This window comes from Trachypithecus francoisi, unplaced genomic scaffold, assembly GCF_009764315.1.
Source record: "Trachypithecus francoisi isolate TF-2019V2 unplaced genomic scaffold, Tfra_2.0 Lachesis_group1, whole genome shotgun sequence".
Taxonomy (NCBI): domain Eukaryota; kingdom Metazoa; phylum Chordata; class Mammalia; order Primates; family Cercopithecidae; genus Trachypithecus; species Trachypithecus francoisi.
Window position 1 is genome coordinate 155,069,082 of NW_022681454.1, and position 20,827 is coordinate 155,089,908.

Below are 20,827 nucleotides of genomic sequence, written 5' to 3' on the forward strand. Positions count from 1 at the left end.
AGTCTTCTGTAAGAGAAAAAGTGGGACTTGGCTCAGTGTAAATTTTTCTTTTATGAAGAATTACCATGCTAGCCAGATATTCAGAGAAACTTTCCTAAGTACATTATTTTTCAATGAAAATTCACTGAGTGCTAATTATTATAACCACTATAGGAAAAATACTATGACGACAATTCATCATTCCAAGGGAAAAGGAAAATAGCATTTGTTAATCACTCATTGTGTGCCAGGAACTGTACAAGAGGATGCAATCAAATCAAACAAGTGTGAAGTGGATAATATGAATGCTTTAGAAATATGAAAAACTAATCTTAGACTCTTTCTCTTGTAAATAATAGGAAATCCATTCCAAACTTTTTAAAGCCAAATGGAATTTGGGGCTCACCGGTGGAAATTCTGGAGTTAGGACTAGCTAAATCATAGATGAATTTTGGTCTACAGTAATGTAATCATAGCTTATATTTTTCTTAATTGGGAGGGAAAAAAATGGCTCCTGTATTTTCAATGTTAGCTTCAAAGTCAGGTTTCAAGTGCTGTGAAAATAGCTATTCAGCTCTAGATTGCCATCTTTTGAGGGTCTAGGGCAGTAAATACAAAAAGCAAGTCTCTTTCCAAAAGTTTCACTGCAACATTTGGTCTCTGAATGGAGTAGATGCCCATGCCTGAACTACTCATTGTGGTCAGAGAGAGCTCAAGGGCAAATCTGCCTAGGATTATGTCAGGCGCTCTCCTTCATTTGATAAGTGAAAAAACTTATGCAAAAGACACAGACCTGCAAAGAAGGAGGGTAATCCTTAGCAGACTAATTTTTTTAAAGCTTATTCCACAGTTTAATTTACTTGGAATCACACTGTAGTAAGTGGCAGAACACGAATTTGGATCTATATCCTTATTACTCTAAAGTATGAGTTTAAGAAAAAATCTTTCATTTTTAAACTTTTATTAAACTATAATAATATTTATATAGCACTGTAGCAAAATAAGACAAAATCTGTATGTCATTTCCTATTGGAGCCTGGAATTGTGTCTGGTATTTGAAAAGTTGGTTATTTAATACAATCTTATTAAATAAATGAAGTGTGTTTACAACTGATGTAAGGTTGAATGCCTTCAACACAAAGTAACTTCTGAGGAGGGTGCTGTCTTAAATGACTAGAGGAGCAGGAAAGTTGCATGAATTAAAAGTGATACTGAGTTTGGCCAGCAGATTGATAACAAGAGGATCTAAATCAGAATAGGAAAGAGCACTTTAAACAAAATGAGTAATGATGTGAAAGCCAGAAAGTATGGGAGCTACTCAGGTCATTCTTGGCTGGATCATATGATGTGCACATATCAACATCAGAATATAAGGCTGCTGAAGGAGGGAGCTTCAGTGTTGTTGGGACACGATCTATAAGCAACAAGAAAAAAATCTTTTTAAACTTTTAAAAAACTATAATATTATTTATATAGCACTGTAGCTAAATTAGACAAAATCTGAGTTTTGAGTTTTTTTTTTTTTTCTTTCCTTTGGAGTATTATATCATTCTAGACATAATGTAGAAAGAGGAATCTAGTGGTTCTCTGTTTGGTGAACTGAAGTATGGAGAAAATGATAAATACGGAAAACAGGAAAGAGTAAATTGTGTTTAGAAGTTGAGAGGCAAGGGGCCTCAGCTTAGGGCTGTGTCTGTGAGACTGGGGAGGAATAGATTAATGAACAGACTTTATGAAGTTAGACATGAGCAGACAGCAAAAATTACTGCAGGGTCTGCAGGGACCACTGACACAACACTATATTTTTTCTCTCTCCCTTCTGAAATCATTTACCTTTGGAAGAGGAAAATCAAACTGATCTAAGAGATATTAAATACTGTGCTAAAGGTCTCAAAGGAGCTGGAAATCTAGTTTCCAGTCTAGGTCTGTGTGATCTCAAATTCTCGCTTCTGCTTGCATCTCATACAAATGAAAAATAATGAAAATTCAAAATGCCAAGAAGACTTCAATTAGGGAAATTTCAACAAATTTTATGAACAGTGGCTTTAAGGTAGACCTTGAAGGATTTATTAATATTAGGGAGAGGATAAAGAAACAAAGTTTTCTGCAAGTAAATACAGATAGGCACAAAAATATGGTGTAGATCTGTTGTGAAGAGTGAAGTTTTGTTGTAGTAATAGCAGGTAAATGGGAGAAAAGGGAGTGTTGCAAAGGTTGGGATAACTTGTAGAGTGCAGAGGAAATAACTTGAATTCTAGAATGTATTGAGTGGTAAGTCTCAATTTGGACTGAACTGAGTTTATAGCTGGTTCTAATACATATGAAATGATTCACCATTTATAGAATAGGAATAAAAATTTATGTTGCTGCTAGTTTTAAATGAGACAGAGCATAAAAATTGCTAGCCCAGTATCTGGTGTAGAGTAAATACTCAATGTTTGTTAATCACTATTAACATATATAATAACCATAGCAATAAATACAAAATCTACAATTGAGCAATACAGCCTGAAGGCATGGAAGTGGTATGGTAAACTTGAACTTGATTTATAAATTCAGACTTTAAAATCAATATTAAAGTAAGGAAATTATAGAGAAACACTATAAATGATTATTGTGCATAGGACAAAAGGAAAATTAGAAATTATTACTGAAACTCTATGTTGGACCATATGAATAAATGGTAGCATAGCACCTTTACTTTCAGTTTCTCATATATCTAGTTCACTTTTCTTTAAAATTGTCATTCATTTATTTCTTACTAAAATTCATATTCTTGACTTACAAAGTTACTGTTTACAATAATAAAGTTAATCTCTTTCAATTATTTACCTTATAGACTTCAAATAAAAAAATGAATGTTTTAATGTTTTACTTGCATAAATATAGTAAGAAAACATGTTTCCCTAATGAATTTGAAATTTTGACAATGAATTTATTAATAAGAATAAACCTTGTTTATTCTCCATCCGTAAACCAAATATTATGATAGTCCAAAAACTGTTTTCAAATGTATCTGTTAAAATTGATCTGTAATGTTATCAAAAGTATTATCAACACATCATTTTCATCCATGACAGATGACAATTTAGATATAATACAGTTTCTCCACATATCCACTACTTTGCTGGATTTCCCTGTTATGGTTCATTTTAAAGGCTCAATGTCATCGTTTTCATGTACTTCATTTTTGTTTGAACCATATCTTAAAGAACTCTAAAACCTGACATTTTACTGCATTATTTCTTGTTCAAAAGGAAAAGCAAGAAATAAAACATTGTACCAGAAAAAGTAAACATGAAATAATGCCTGTATTAAATAAAATAAAAATTTAATTTAAGTTAAATGAAAACAGGAATGTGATTGTCTGAATATTATTTGTTTGACTCAAAATAACCAGTAATTTCTTCATTGTATATGGATAGCTATAGTGAAGATATATCAGCAGATTTATAACTCAACTAATATGATACAAAATATTACCTCAGTTGGATTCACCATGAATAATTTTTACAGCCACTGAACATTGTGAAGATACAGCACATCAGGGCCATCACTAATGCCCACCCAAAACTGCCTCCACAGCCACCACCACTAATTTTACATGTAAATTAATCTTACTTTTATGGTGAAACAAAATAAAAAGTGATGTGTATATAAAATAAGCATTTAGTCACATTCACAGAAAGTTTCCAAAACGTTTTACCATTATTTTATGTATGTATTCTCAAAGATAAAACTATTTATTTAATGGTGTTGCTTTGTCAAGCCACAGTAGAATGCTTTAAGAGTTTCTGTTAAGTTATATACTCCTGTATTTGAAGTTTTATCATTTTAATAACAGTTGCATCAAGAAAAATATAAATTCATAAAATAAGATGCTATGATACAATATATAATATGCCCTTTTCTTTTGACAGAAAAGTAATATATCCACTTAATGATACAAAGAATTAAAAACCTCAATGTACATTATCTTTTTCTTTACCAAAATTTTATGAGAACTAGCTAAATGCTAGGTATGATTGATTCAAAATATTGCATGTATTAGATATATGTATTAATAGGCCATGCAATGTACACTTTAAATTCATATAAGAAAATTCTTAATTCTCACAATGAACTCTGCCCCCTCTCGATGTATTCATTATGTCTTAACTTAACTACTGACATATTTCTTTATGCATTTTAATTCATATTTGGGAGTATTTTTACTAATAAGCAAACAGAGTAATCTCTGCAACCACATAATTGACTTGTTTAGGGTAAAGTAAGTGTGATTTACCATTATCAGCAAACCCAAAATCATATGTAAGAAAGAAAAAAAGTACCTACATATGCATACATATTCACTTATATATGGATACCACAGCTGTCTCTTAAGAGAATACTGGATCCTGTGAAATCAACAATCCTGTTTTACTGAACACTTTGATGAGTTAGCACAAGGACCTCTGAGAGAAGAAGCAAGAGCTATTTTACTTTGCATAATAAAACTCAAGAGTCAAATCTGCAATGTGGAGTGTTTCTAAATTATGTGTTATTAGTGCTCCATTGATTTCTTCAGTAAAAATTGTTGTAGCATAAGTTTATTTAGAGTCTTTATTAAATTCTAGAGCTTAGAATCTACCAATAATACCCATAAAAACTCTTCCTTTTTAAAATAATTACATATGCATATGTTAAAAATAACTTGTTCTTTAAATCCAATCTCATTCACCCATACAACAAAAACATTACATAGCAAATGTGGGCTAGGAACATAACTAACAAAATACTCTGTGAAAAGAGGTGCAGGTCTACTATGTTCACCCACTTCAGACACAAGACTCCTTTCTTACAAGTGTCAGAGCAGAGCACAATTAACACAGAACATAGACCAAGAAGGGTAGCAGACAGGTTTCTCTAACTCAAGAAACAATAAACGTGACACACTGAAAAGCACTCTGTTTTTTCTGTCTAAGCATTTTACACTCAATGTGTGGCCTGGATTAATACGCTAAACAAAGTTGAACATATTGCTTAAAATAAAAGCAAACCAGGTAACCATAATGAAAAAGAAAGAGTGGCATTATAGATCAAAGTTTGTTGGGTACAGTGTGTTTACTTCACTAGAAATAAGATTAAGGAAAGTTATCCAGTGTTTATGTAGATGAAACTTTGCACGCATATAAGAATGCTGGGTGGTTTGCTAACAATGGTTTGCATATGTATACACACAGGCATATATAAAAGCATATGTATATACTTTGACAATTTATGAATATCTTCTGTTTTCAGATAGTGCAGTAGCTCTGGGGATCTAAGGATCCCATGAGGTAACAGATTCTGAAAATATAGTTTGTATTTGTTTGGAGTGAAAAGGGGGAGTAAAGAAGATAAGAGAAACTGTGGAAAGGGAAGGTCACAGTTTCAGAACTTATGTGTATTTCAATATTCACTTTTTGAGAGAGTATAGACAGAGTTGACTGCTGGGATATTTGGAATTCTTTGTTAGTTTATTTCTCTTTGTGGGAGGAATTAACATGTGAGGATGAAAGGAGTAAAAACACACCTCACTGAATTGTGACTTTTGTGAGATTTTCATCTACAAAACATTTTTTGAAACAATGTTAATTGCAGCTCATCATCCCAAGATTGTACTTTTCTCTAAATGCCATGGAACAACAGGTATTTTCAGTTTCTTCTGTGATAGGATTTCAACGGAACCACAGCATTTTAGCGCTAAAATTGTATCTCCATATACCCGGCCTGTCCATGAATCAAGTCATAAGATGAGTTGTCTTGATATATGGTAAGCCATATATATAATTTTTGCTTTAATGGATTTGATAAAATATGGGGGAGAATGATATACTTTCACTTTCACTTTCACAGAATGTTTATTTTTCCCTTGGAGGAGCTTTAAGGAAACATATATCAAACTCAATCCCTTCTTAATCATTTCCTTGCTGTAATTTATGACGGAAAACGAGTGCTATAGACCACTCTCCAGACTGCCAGAGTGGTGTCCTCTACTTATTCTCTCATCTTACTTCATCTGTGTAGAAGAGCCATAGCCTTTGGCTGTGCAGGGATTACTACTGATTGGAAACACGATAAATCCTTACTACCCCCATTTGGCTCCAAGTACTCTTGCACTCTTAGCACTTATTTCACTGTTGAGGATCCTAAAGGAGTGCCTTCCAGCTACCCTTGTTCTTTCCAGCCCATTCAAACTGAGGAGTAACACTGAGGTCCATTTCACTGAATTCCTGAATTACCCTACGATATTCAAGTCCAAACCAATATCATCTTGGGGTGTGGTGCTGGGGAGGGGAGGAATGTTATAAGGAAACTTTTTGAACACTAGTTGTTTGTTTACTTGTTTCATTTAGCAGGTCAAGTCATGCCAAATGAACCAAGCTAATAGAGGAGGAAAAAGTTGTGGGAACTGGCATTTTCAGGATTTTACATAAATGCCTGTTGCTTAAAGTCTCCCTGTCAGTGTGATTTACAAATATCTCTGTTCATCTTATTGCTTATCATGTAATCACTGACTGAAATAAACGTGCATGCACACATACACGCACACCCTACCCAGTGCAAACATTCATTTTAAGACACTATATAATCAACCAATCAACCCCTAGACAAAAATGGCAATAATAAGCATATCAATTTCCTCACTGCTGCATTTTCCTCTCAAGAAGTAAGAGCAATTTAAAGATTGATTTCTATACAAATATAACCCCAAAAATGAGAGAAGTGGTTTGAAATTCCAAACAATATAATCAAATAGTAGTTTGGGTTGGGGGGGATGGTTTCAAGAGTAGGTAAGCCTTTCAAGACATCTCAAATAACATCACTTGAGTTTATGCCTTCTCTTATTACTCACAGGACTAGCCCTGGAGTGGATATATAAATCATAACTCATCTCCCTGAATTTACTCTAAGTGCCCTGTGTGCCAGTTGACATCAGCATGTTTCAGTGAGACTGGATTAAATCTGTTTGTACTTGAACTCTAACTGGGAGAGATAGGAGAAGAAATGGGAAAAGAATGATTTGCAGGTGCTACAAAGGGCCAGTTATAATACATCTTTTTTTTTTTTCCATCAACTGGCGCTTGTTTTAAATTGTATCAAAGGTATTATTTTGGTTGGTGAGAACGTTAAAGGATTTCTACTTATAACACCAAATAAGCCAAAAGTTAGTTGTTCCCTTGCAATCTAGGTGAAGATATCTTGCTGCTATTCTCTTGCCAACACATTTTATTCCTGCTATGTCAAAACCTCTAGGAAAGACTTCTGCTAATTCTTGCATTTTGGTAGATTACACTTTCGGGCCTTCCTGGTATCCTGCACTCAGATTTATTATATTTCCCTGCTCTGCACCACATTGGTCTCCATGTAGTTCTCACTTTCATCCCCCTTCTGCCTCAAACAAATAATTCTCAGGAAGGATTAGTGAAGATTTTTTCAGGGAGGTTTCATGGAAAAATTCCATGGAAATTACTCATTGCCTAATATCTGCCACCTTCTTAGCTTCTCCTCTTCTTTTCTCAATTCTCCTTACCTTTCTAGAATCTTTACGTATAAAAGAAAATATAACATGTAACTGCTAAACCTATTGATCTTAATTTATTATGCAAATTCTACTTGCAACTGCACAGCAAGCTACAATGTTCACACATAAGAAACTGATATTTACATTTTTTTCTCTTCACATTGGAAGCAAAAATAAAATAATTGATTATGTAAATCCTCATGCTTTATGAGAATTACTTGCTTTGAAGTTTAACACAAGCATTGTGAAAACTGTTTCACCAAATCGCCTATGCATTAGCCATGAAATGTTAAAAAAGTTAACAATAGCAGAATTATAATATTATTCAAATATTCAAATATATCTAGTTACATGTAATGTTATTGTAATTTCAATTTAATATGACAACTGAGTTGTATAGCTTATTTCTTTGGATACAAATTACACATAAAATAATGAAACATTGTTTTATATTTGTCTACAATTGATTTTGGAAGGTAACATATTATCATTTCAAATTTTATTAGACATAATTAACTATTATGAGAATTACATTCATCTTCATTTTAACAGTCACTTTTAGTTTTACATATCTGTATATGTTTATTTATAGATATAAAAATCTAAATTGAAATTCATCCTATAACGAATTTATATTTCTTTTGTCATTCCAAAATATACTCCGTTTGCACTGCATAATCTCTTCAACTTTAAAACTATGGTTTCCATGATTTATTAAATTCTTGCTTAAGTTTAAATTTTTAAAGAAAAATTTTTACTAACTTCAAGTCTGAAAATGTGTCTTAAATGGTATTCTTAAATTCCTCAGTCATGATTTACTTTATGACACTGCATGCTTATCTGATACGCTTCAAGATTAAAGAAGCCTGAAAATTATAGGCACAGAAACAGAAAAACTGGAGGAAAAAATGAGACGAAGCCAGGCAGGGAAAAGTACAGACTTTCAGGAAAATTGTAAATAATCAATGGGGAGCCAGTGTCCCAGTGAAGATTATGAAGTCTGGACAACAACTAGTGAGCAACTGAATAGTCAAACATTATTTTAGTCCAGTCCTTAGAAAGAAATGAAGTAAATTGGCTAAGGTCACCAGAGTCAATGGTGAATGGTGTTGCTGGGATATTCAGGCTTAGATCTGTCTGATAGCAGATGTAAATTCTTATTACTGTAGTTACTGGTTCCACACAATTTGTGTGCTCTGAACACAGCATTTGCTTAATGCTGATAATATGTTGGAGGCTGAGAAATCCATATATAGGAAACACAGTTCTTCCCTCAGTACCAGACAATCTTGTTTAGGAAATAGTGTATCAATTTCTTCCTTTTTTACTTCCACTCCTATGAGAAACATAAATTAAGCGTCCAGTGGTTTTTAGGCACTAAGAATATAAAAGCCTGATACTTGTCCAGAAGCTTTTCAGACACTGAAGATATAAATTATTTGAAATAAGTGTACCAGCATGAGAGAAAAGCAGATTAATGTGATGTAGAGTCAGAGAAAGAAAACTAATATTAATTCAACACATATGTTGCACACCTTCTGCCTGGCACGGAAATATCTACTGAGCCCAACAGTCAGAAAGTAGTGTCAAATTCTGAAAAACACAATTCATAACGATTCAATCTCAGCAGCACATATTTAAATATATGCTGAATTTCCTTAGAAGTATACTATATGAGCTGGGCACTGTGGCTCACATCTGTAATCCCAGTACTTTGGGAGGCCAAGGCAGGTGGATCACCTGAGGTCAGGAGTTCAAGACCAACCTGACCAAGATGGTGAAACCTCATCTCTACTAAAAATACAAAAATTAGCTGGGTGTGGTGGTGGGCGCCTGTAATCCCAGCTACTCGGGAGGCTGAGGCAGGAGAACTGCTTGAACCCAGGAGGCGGAGGTTGCAGTGAGCCGAGATTGTGCCATTGCACTCCAGCCTAGGCGACAGAGGGAGACTCTGTCTCAAAAAAAAAAGAAAAAAAAAAAAAAGAAGGAAACTATATGAAATTGGTAAGAAGAAAGACCATATTCAATCACTCAGGTGTTCCTGATGTGGAATAAATTCTCATTATGTTGAAACTACCTTACGCAGTTAACAGTTTATTTTTGGAAACGCATGTTAATTTTTACTCCTCGCATTCACTGTAGTAAAATGAGTAATTACTTCGAGTTGCACTAAGAAATTTGATGATCATCCATGTTCATTAAAATGAGATTCTACATGCAGGTAGAATTGCCATAATTTAGTTTTTATTCTTACTAAATTACTCTTACTAAATTAAATACATATAAATAAAGTAGTGACAAAATACCCATGCATTTCACTGCACACTCCTCGAAAGAATATAAAGATGCTTAAAAATATCCTTGATTATACTTTTCACTCTTTTTCATAATATATAGAACTAAAATAAACGTGTGCCTTATAGTTCTTCACAATATTTAGATGTGTTTTGAATTAATATTAGCTCCACTTCCAGCTCTGAGGTAATCATTTAGAACTCAAAGAGACGCTATGGTCTGACAAAATATAAATTATATCTACAAACACAGAATTACAAATAGTACTTACTGCATGCCACCAAAGTCTATGCTCTTGACCCCAGTAGGTATTTCAACATAATGATAACTTCACATATTATAGGATGAAAACACTCCCAACTATACACAATTATACCTAGTGGTGTCATACACACTAAAACTTTTCTCAAAGAAATTGTACTGTATTAATATTACATTTTTAAAAAATAGGGAGGATTGATAATAGTATACTAAATACAGTAATAGGGAATGGGCAAGTGAGATAAAAACAAAGGTTACATATCTAATTATTGGTTATTAATACTTTGTCAATAACTTGAAAATAACAAAGGAATATTTATTAGTCATAACACCCAATGACAATTAAATGAAATTTTATCCTCATCAAATATGTATAAAAACTTCATATGTTTTTCAGATATCATTTTAAGTGGTGCCATTTCAGTTCAACTCTGATTTTTAAGTTCCTGAGCTATTACAATCAGAACCTAAAAATTATTAATTTCATCCGACAGTCTCAATAGTTTCATCAGATAGTCTCAGATAGTTAATTTCATCAGTAGTTTCAATAATTTATTTTCCATAAAAATTTGTAATAATAATAATAATTATTATTTTTGACAGGGTCTTGCACTGTTACAGAGACTGGAGCACAACGTGTGACCTCAGCTCACTGCAACCTCCACCTCTCAGGAACAAGCAATCCTCCTGCCTCACCCTCATGAGTATCTGGGACTACAGGTGTGTGCCACCATGCCACCTAATTTTTGTAATTTTAATGGAGACAGGGTTTTGCCATATTGCTCAGGCTGGTTTTGAACTACTGTACTTAAGCTACACTCCCACCTTAGCCTCCCACAATGCTGGGATTATAGGGGTAAGCCACCATGCCCGGCCTGTACATTATGTTATTTAATCACTTTTTTGCTGAGCACATAATAGGCATTCTGAAAATAATGGCTAATTGATTGACAAATATATCAAGCTTTGAAAATATGCTTGACTTTGCAAGGAATAATTTATTCTGTCTTTGACTATGAGTTACGATTCTGATTTATTAATCCCCCTTTTTATTTTTTGCAAATTCGAATTATGCAGTCTTTCATAATTCTCACAACTGCAATTTTTAGATGATATAATTTTTAATTAAAGTAAGGAAACAAATATGCACAATAATGCAATAATGGCTCACATAACTTAGCTGGAGCAGTTCCCACACATCAGAATTCACTTGAGAAAAAGGACAGAATCTTTGTTTGGTTCAAATTCATTTTTAACATTGCTAAGCAAATATTTTTAAATTGTTTCAATAGATTTTAAAGAGACATAATACATAATATCATGATATGCCAACCTTCTCCTCATTTTAGCATTTAAATCTCTTCTATAAAGCTTTGCAGTTTTATCACTAGAAGTTAATATTACTTTTTCACCTGTTGTGAATACATCAAGAATAAAACACACTAGCATCCTTTCTCAAAGTGCAGACCTCAAACATTTCATTTCAACTTCTTGTATTTCCTAATACAATTTTATATTAATTACAATATGATCTAAAAATGACATGAGAGTGAACAAAATACTTATATTGAATACATTTCTACGACTGTGGCTGCTTCTCCATACCAAGTTTCAATTAACATTCTCTCCATTTGAGAAGTGATTTTATCTTCTAAATTATTTATTTTTGGGGGATATGCCAGCATTTTGTAAGAGCCCAGTCAGAAAAATCTTAATGACAATTTGCAAACATCATTAAAGTAATTTTTAAAAATAAAACTGTATTTTCACACATTCACACCTCCATTAGGCATAAAGAGAAACATATTATGGGAAACTCATCACTAATGTTGATAAACAAAGGTTCAGTAAGCCGATACGACAAAGCTAAAGCGAGTGCAATTGTACATGTGTATTTGTTTTATAACTAAATTTCTTTATGATTTCACATGGCTTTCTATTAAATTGGGGATAAATCTTTAAAAAGTTGATCATTCAACTTAGCACTTACCTCATATGGGTGATAATGAGTGTTGTGGTGGGAATGAAATAATCATCCACTCTGTCAAATTGCTTTCCCACTGGTTGGGTGTGGATCGTGTGGTGAGGCACATTACCACTGGCCAGGGTAATTACCTAAACAGAACACACCTTGGTTAGACCTCAACAATGCAGTCACTTCGTAGTATAAGCTTTAATTTTATTTAGAGATGAAATAAATGTTTCTGGCAGTTGTTTGCATAGACTTTAAGCCATCCTCAAAATTAATATATTATTACACGAATTACAATTCTGTGATGTTTTGCTTATTTTCAATATAGAAACTGTTGTTTCTATAAAGAAAAAATAGAAAAATATTTGTCTTGAACAATTTCAGCTTAAAGTATAAAATAAATAGGCATATAAGCAACTTCTTTATTATAAAAATCCTAATCTTCTTATAATGGGAAAATTAAATGCAAACATACAGGAAATGTGTGATATTAGGACAAAATCCCTTCAGTATAACATAACTGGCAACAGAGTTTTGAAAACTCCAAATTAAATCATGTGAAATATTTTAAATTTTTAAAATCTTAGAATACATAAATCCATACTTTAAAAGGTTTTCCTCCTATCATTGAAAAATAATGGGTTTAAGTGTTTTAATAAAAGAGATTTCATCTTTCATAATGGATTTTTTTTAAAACTTTTATAGTCCTTTAAAGAAAAGGTCAACTACATTTAAACTAGTTTATTTCCCTTATTCCGTTAGTTACCAAATCCTATTAGTTCTTTACATCTGTTTACACTCCTGTTACCTTTCATTGTTCCTACTGCACAACCGTTGTTCTGGTGGCCTTCTAAAGGGCTTTTTTCCTGCCTTTAATTTATCCCCTTTTAAATACTTTCTATATATGGCCATCAAAATAACTTCCTAAACTACTGACTAAGTTAAATAGTGATTCTCCCTCATGACTAAAACTTCTCCTTGGTTTTTATGACAAGATTTTATTTTATCATTTTTAGTTTTAGAGTTAGTTTGTTTTTCCTAAAGGGTAATTTTTCCTCATTTAAACGAATATACTTTCATTGAGTTCCATCGGAATCCCTCCTGGTTGGGGCCCACTTCCTGAACAATAGCAAAATGGAAGGCCTCTATTTCAAGTTATTTCCTGGGAATATTTTCTTTAGTTATTGTGCATTTGATACGACATTAATTATATTCCAATTGTGAAATTTGTGGATTACAGACTCATTATAATTTTTAAAGTAGTATTTTGAATTTTTTATAAGACATATATGACTTTTAAAAGTAAAATAAATTATGATAAATCTTTGAGAATCCATCTGAGGACATTAATTGGAAAATATTGTCATATATCTACAATTATGACATTAGTCTTTATTAATTATAAATATCTCAGAAAACACATATTTTGCTTTTATATTTGACAAAGACATATGGATTAAATTATAATAAAAATTAAAATGCAAAGAAAAAGATAAGTATAATTTTCTGATCCTTGAGACCATACTTCAGCATCGATTTCTCTAATCTTTCAACATGATGGCATGGGAAACAATAAATGGCAAGTGAGGACTTGCCCGTATTTCTGGTTTTGTGAATTCAGTTTCTCCAAAGGAAGCATGTCTTAACTTCCATTTCCTTTGTGAATGTTTCCTGATAATCTTTTGGGAGACGATTATCCACAAATATTTTGACATTTCTGCAGAGTCAGGTCTTTCACAGCAAAGAGCATTGGCAAACTTGGTTTAAGGCTAATGGCATAGCAAAAATGCCTTGGAGACTAGTGATAGTGTCTTGCTCCTGAGAGATTTAGAGAATTATCTCCTTTGAACCATTTACTGACATTCAAGGGAAATGAGCTACTCTTCCTCTTCCGGGGAAGATTTTCATACATTCTAGAGTAATGATGATTATCTCTCCAGACAGAAGATAGGCTGATATGACAGTAGCCTAAAAAACCGTACAGACTTATAATTCTAGAGTACCACTTCTTTCGTGCAACTGTGCTGAACATGCAGGGCAGCATTAGTCTCTCCACGTGACCCAAAGTTGATTAGGGCTGGGGCATAAACACTAACACTCTCCATGAGTGAGAAATGGCCTGTTCTCTGATCCAGAGATCTTGGGTTTCCTATCATACTGTTTGCCTATCTATCTATCTATCTATCTATTTATCTATCCATCCATCTACCTATCTATCTAATCAGTCTTATACCCATATTCATACAATATGCACACACATAAACCTTATGTAAATAAATCTTCTTGTATATACCTTTTTAAAGGATATTTCTCAATTCCTACACTTTATTTTATATATTTCACCTTCCACTCCCACCCAGCAAATATTTTTAAAATTTACCATATTCTATTCACACACAATATTTTTATTAGGCATCCAGAGAAAAATGAAGAACCCATTTTTAGATGGCTGAATAATGTGTGTGAAGAACACCTCCAGAAGGCTTTTTTCTGTGTACAATGTCAAAGGAATTTGTCTAAACTATTTTGTGGCAGAATTGCAACACTGGGAAAGTTGTTAATCTATCCAAGTAGCATGAATCAAAGGGGAGAGGATGAGATCAATTCTGGAGAAAAATGTATAATAAAAATATATGCAGCTTTAGTTTTTTAAAAGAAAGACATGAAAAAAATTAAAATTTTAAGCTATGCTAATCTTAAGGTTGATAGTGTATTAAAATGATTTATAAAAATATTTTCTAAAAAATCATATATATTGACCTGTTTTATTCATCTTGCAAAGAGTATGCATGAATACAAAATCTCAAATAACAAGCACCTATGACCATATTGTGATAGATGATTCTAAAAGTTGCCCTTTGTGAAGATTGTGCTTTGTCCATCAAGAAATTGGCTCTATCATTCTATCCTCTTGAATCTGGGTAGGCAATGTGACTTGCTTTGATGAATACGATGTAGCAAAGTTGGGTTTATGTGCATTTTGAAGCCCATACCTCAGCTGGTCTTGTAGCTTCCACTTTTGTAACCTAAAACTGCTATGCTGTGAAGATGCAGGGTAAGCATCACATGCATGGGACGCAAGGCACCCAGCTGAGCACTACCACCATGTGACAGACGTGAGGGCTAGGACATTCTGAACCTTCCACCTCTAGCCAAGTTATCAGGTAACTGGAGCCCATGAGTGCTCCCAGATCATATCAGCAGAGCTGCCCAGGTAGCCAGCTCACAGAATTGTGAGTCATCCTTTAATTTTAAGACCTCAAATTTTGAGAGTGGATTGATTTGCAAACTAAATAACTAAAATACTATAATATATTTTCAATGTTTCAAATGACACATATTTCTAGTGAATATAAAATGATCCATCATTATGCTAGCTGTATTAAAATATTCTATTTACATAAAAGTGTCATTTGTAAGTTAAATATTGCGATACCGAAAATAACTCAGAAATACTAAAAGTCTTGGTAGTGACAACTGATTAAAAATAAAATTATTTCATTTAAAATAATTTATTTTAAAATGTCCAAAAGTTAATAATTTGGGGTCTTGTTAAGAGAGGCAGTAGCAAAATCGCAAAGCATATTGAAAAATACTGTAATATAAAACACATTTCCAGGACCAAACACTCATTCCCATTCCCCTTCTGTTTCTGTTTAAACTTGTAATTATAAAAGTCTAAAGACTGTTCCAAAAGGTCATGACCAAAATGCAGATTTTTTTTTTTTCTGTATCTGTCAAGTTCTCACATAAACAACTTCAAGGCAGAGGCAAAATCTATAAGAATAACACCTCTATTCTTCCTTTAGAAATAAGCCTTTCCTCAGATAATAGAATATTACCTGATTAGAGAAAAATGGAAATGGCTTTGAGGCTTTTGCTGTCTAATTCTCTTTGTCTCTATCATACATGCCTTACCAAAATTGTTGAAAAGTAAATTATGACTTTTTTTTTCCTCCTCATGGCATCAGCTTTGTCACTATAGGTTATTCTTTTTGCATATAAATATAACCTTTAATACATATAACCTACGATTTTTCCCCGTCCAAAAGTACATGAGTGCCAACTTTTTTTTTTGCCCTTTTCTGTGCCTATCTAGTTATCATTAAAGCTGTAGTCTTCAGATGGAAAAATGTCATTGTTAAATGATCACAAATATCCAATAAAATGTTGAAAGCTTTAAAGATGTTTATTTTCTCTAATATACAGAGATGCACTTACCTGTAGTGTTGGTGATGTCTTCTCCAAGGTACCCCAGCTTAGCACCCAGACCTGATCATGCGATTTGTCATAGTGTAATTTAACTGGGACAGGGTCTGTGCTCACTGCCTACAATAAAGAAGAATTGAAAAAAATGTTTTAGACTAAACTATTAGTTTAAAGCTAAGCCGGAAATTATGAAGATTCTAATTTAGATGTCAGATTAAAAATTTAATTTGCCAAATATATAATTTCCTAAGCCCTTATGTGATATTTGAAAATATCATCCTTTATTCATATACAGTCATATAAATTAATAAAATATTATCTTTCTAAATTTTTTATCATATATAATTATCATGATCACAATTATATACATGGTAAACATTTTGTTTATCATTTGCATAACTGTACATAGCTTTCAGTTCATTTATTACCTATGCACATTGTGAGGTGGGAGAAGCTATTTAGAAACTCAAGATATAAAAGATTAATATATTCATTTTAATTAAGTGTTGAATGCAGGTGAGAACTATGTTTACACTATTGATTTATTTTATCCCAATTCTGGTTACGAGATTTTACTATCTGTAATGTCAAAATGCCAACAATCTGATATATGGCTGTAATTCTAACGAATGATCAGCTAATCAAGTTTCCTTAATGAGAAATTCAAAACCACAGAAGAAAAAAGTATTATTTTTATGCACCATGTGTGGTATGAAAATGTGTTTTTCTGCTAATATTTATAATATTTAGCATTTACTTAAAACAAAATTCTCAGAAAACAAATTGATGCCAGGAAGTTATTTCACTCAACTTAATTTTATGCTATTCATATTACAACCTAACACCATTTAAAATTAATTTCCGGGAGTAGGTACTTATATATTTTCTAACTAGGCAACATAAAACAAATTGTATCCAATAAAGCAAACTTTATCCAATAGTGAAAGCATTTCTTCCCAAAGCTCTATTAAATATCCTTAGAGAATTTTCTAAGTACTTATCCATAATGCAATGTTCTTCTCAGTGCATTAGTAACAGGTAAACTATAGTTGTGGTTGGAAATATGGAAATTCATATTTTAAATTAAATGTTAGCAATTAAGTCTTACTAAGGCATCTCTTTTATAAAATAATGCCCTTCATTTTGCCTATTTAAAATTCTCAATATTCTTGCATTACTGGAATAATTATTGGATTTTGGAGCAAACTCACTTAAACATTTTTTATATTAGTGTCTTTACCCCTTTTTTCCTGGCAAAGAGAGTCAGTATACTGTTTGGGGATCAGATGGACAGCAATGTCCTCAGGGGAGGTAGCTCACTTGGCAAGCACCACAGATCCAAGGAAATTACTAATTCTATTTCCTTTTGACTGATACTGAGTTTCCCAGACTCTTCAGAGGCTAAGAGTGGTCACATTGCATATTTTAGTTCTGTATTGTAAAGATTAATATGATGCATGATTTCTGAGAATAATACTCCATTCCATCAACAGAAATAACAGAAGGCTTCCTTCCACCACACGTTCTCTTATTTCCCACTTTGAATGCTGTCCTATGAGGATATTAAGCCTCTAGTTTCCAAAGTCATTTAGACGCCAGGAAGCTATTAGGTTAAGAGGAAAACTCAATACTTTGAGGGTGCAGAGGAGAAAAATAAAAGGAAACTGAATTCTTTATAACCTTGAGTTGCTACACAAACATAGAACAGCTATTCCCAGACTTGATGTTATTTAGGTAATTAAATAGCTTTATTGCTTAAGGAACAGTTAATCTGGATTCTGTTAATTGTGTTAGAATGCCAGATGTTTCATTTAAATTTTTTCATGTACTAATCAATAATTTCAGTGCATATATAGCCCTAAAAATTCATCATTAATCAATACACTAATGACAAAGCCATAAGATTCCTTTGATTTTTCATATTTTTCCCTTTATATGTTAAACTTAATCTATGTGTGAACGTAATAGCCTATTTTGCATGCAGCTTTAAATGGAATAATCTTTAGATCTTTAAAATGTTAAAGATAAGATAGTCAACACAAATGACAAAAGCAACAGTAAAAAAAAAAAACCTCATTGTTACTTAATTGTAAGAATATATCAAAGGTCTGTAAGTAACGGTAAGGATCTGGGAACAATTTGAATGAAAATTTCCAGTTCGCCAGCTCTCACAAATTGTTTTTCTTTTCAACAGGTCTTTCATAAGTATTATCTCATAGAGACATACTACAAACCATAGGTTAGGCTAACACCCACATTTAATGGGTAAGGAAATAGAATCAGACTCCTTGGTGGTCGTCCAGCCAATAACAAGGACAGATGGGATCTGATTGTCTGTGTTCCTTTCCAATGTGGGAACCTCTCTGCATATGAAAGACATTCCCTCTTAGTTGATTGTTTATTCCTGGGAATGTGTGGATATGTTGCTCTCTTATTTATGCCTCATGTATAAAAAACATTGCTTTGGGTCTTTTTCCTCTATTGGAGGTTAAAAGGAAACCTAAGGGGCTCAAATACGTGCCATCATCTCTGCAAGCAATACAATCCTAATGGAGAATCACTGTAAGTCAGTATAGATCATGTTTATGAGCATTTATTCTGAAGCCAATTTCAAACTTTAACTCTTTCACTTACATTAAAATAATAATGACAACAACAATAATAGTACCTTGGGAAGTTACTAAATTTTTCTATGGCTCAGTTTTCTCTACAATAAAATGGAGACTGTAATAATACCTACTTCAGAGGGTTATTGTGAGTATTAGGTGAGATAGTAAAGTACTTAGGGTGTGCTTGGTGAGTACTAAGTACTATGGAAATACCACTCATACTACTACTACTACTACCATTAGAAACACTAATTGAGCTAGATGTTTTAGTGACTGTTAGCATCATAATGTTTTCTCATGTAAGTGAAAGAACTGAGACTAGAAGAGAAAATAAACCTGTTTTTGTCCTTGAAGAATTTACAGACTAGAGGGTGAAAAGAGCACTTAAAATAACTTGATGTGTGTCACAAAAATAAAAATAAAAAGGACCACACACTACGAAAGCCCAGAGGAAGCAGTACAATGCAGGATAAAATATAAGGAAAAGAGGTAAGGCTTTCATTGAGCTTTCAAGAACGAATATTTTTATGAATGGAAACATAATGTTTTTAAAAGTTAACTTATGGAAATATTTTACAGGAAGTATCAGAAGGCAGTTCATGATGAATCGCCTTCAAATAAATTAGGATATGTGTATTTGGAGGAGAAAAATATCAGCCAATTTTCAAAATAACTTTGGACTTTGAAAAATGTCTACTCAATGATTTCTAAAAGTTTTGAACATTTTGTTTCAGCTTTTCAAAAGTTTTGCATTAAATTCATTTATTTTGCTGTCTGGTTATAAAAGTTCACCAGAATTGAAAAACATATGCAGATCAAAATAAAAAAATGTAATGTAACATACTTTATTTGGAAAAATTGCAATTTTAAGAACATTTATTTATAAGTTTACAAGTATAAAATAACACATTTTATACAGGAAACATTTATATGATTTTCATCAACAATCATATATTGTTTTTTCTTTTGTTTTTCAGAATCATATATTAATGATAAAAATATTTCCAAATGGCTACCTTCAGGATAATACTTTTATGACTCAATTTTCAGTCAGAAAAGCGGATATGTTACTATTAATACCATCAGCTTTGGCAAGGGAATAAATAATGTGCTGGATTTTACAAAATGCTTGCTCGTGTGCTCTTGAAATTGACTTTAAAGAATTAGTAAATTTAGACCAACTGGATTTTATAGAACAGAAGGGCAATATTTTTGACACGTAAGAAATTCTGTTTTTGCCACAAGACAACTTCTGAACTTCTTTGTCACGAAAGAGTTGAAATGGTTCTCCACCTGTTATGCAAAGGATTGCAAAGACTCTGTTATCCTTGACTGCCATCTTCCTCCCATACTTCACATCCTCAGGAAATGCAATTGAATCTACCTTCTAAATGATGATCCCTTTGCAATAGCTCTACTATCCCCATGAACACAGTCACCATTATCATTATCACATGGTGTCTAACTTCTAACCTTATACTCATCAGTCTTTCTCACAAATTTGTTTGAGTGATTTTTTTTTTTCATTCTTTAAGCATCAGACAAGTCATGACAATAATCAGCTCCAAAATATCAGTTTCTGGAAGAGATGAATTCTGTGCTGGATTTTACAAAATACCTGCTAAGATACTCTTGAAATTTACAGGATCTTCTCATTTCTTTTAGACTGAAAGCCAAAAGTCCTTATAATGACCACCTGGCCTTACCTGAGCTGACACCTCCCCAGTCTTCTCCAGCCTCGTCGCCAACTACACTTTCCTCGATGTCTCTGATACAGAATCTCCTGGCCTCCATTGCTGTTCATCCAATATGTCATCCATGCTTCTGCCTTTTGGAGGGTCTTTCCCTGAAAAGTTCTTCCATAGAATCCCAATGCCTGCTTCCTCAACATCTTTACTCATAATTCACTTTCTCAGCACGGCCAGATTGATCACCCTATTTAATAATCAAACCCTC

At 32.8% G+C, this 20,827-nt stretch overlaps 1 protein-coding gene across 2 annotated transcripts in view; it reads right to left on the bottom strand.

The window, feature by feature from the left end:
- FSTL5 (follistatin like 5) overlaps positions 1–20,827 on the bottom strand; it is an 812,556-nt gene that overhangs the window by 58,619 nt on the left and 733,110 nt on the right. For both annotated transcript variants that reach the window (XM_033215581.1, XM_033215579.1), the window contains exons 14-15: positions 16,275–16,382; positions 12,072–12,196 (exon numbers count right to left, since the gene is read on the bottom strand). In XM_033215581.1, coding sequence (XP_033071472.1) covers positions 12,072–12,196; positions 16,275–16,382 — 233 coding nt within the window. The remainder of the gene's footprint in view (positions 1–12,071; positions 12,197–16,274; positions 16,383–20,827) is intronic.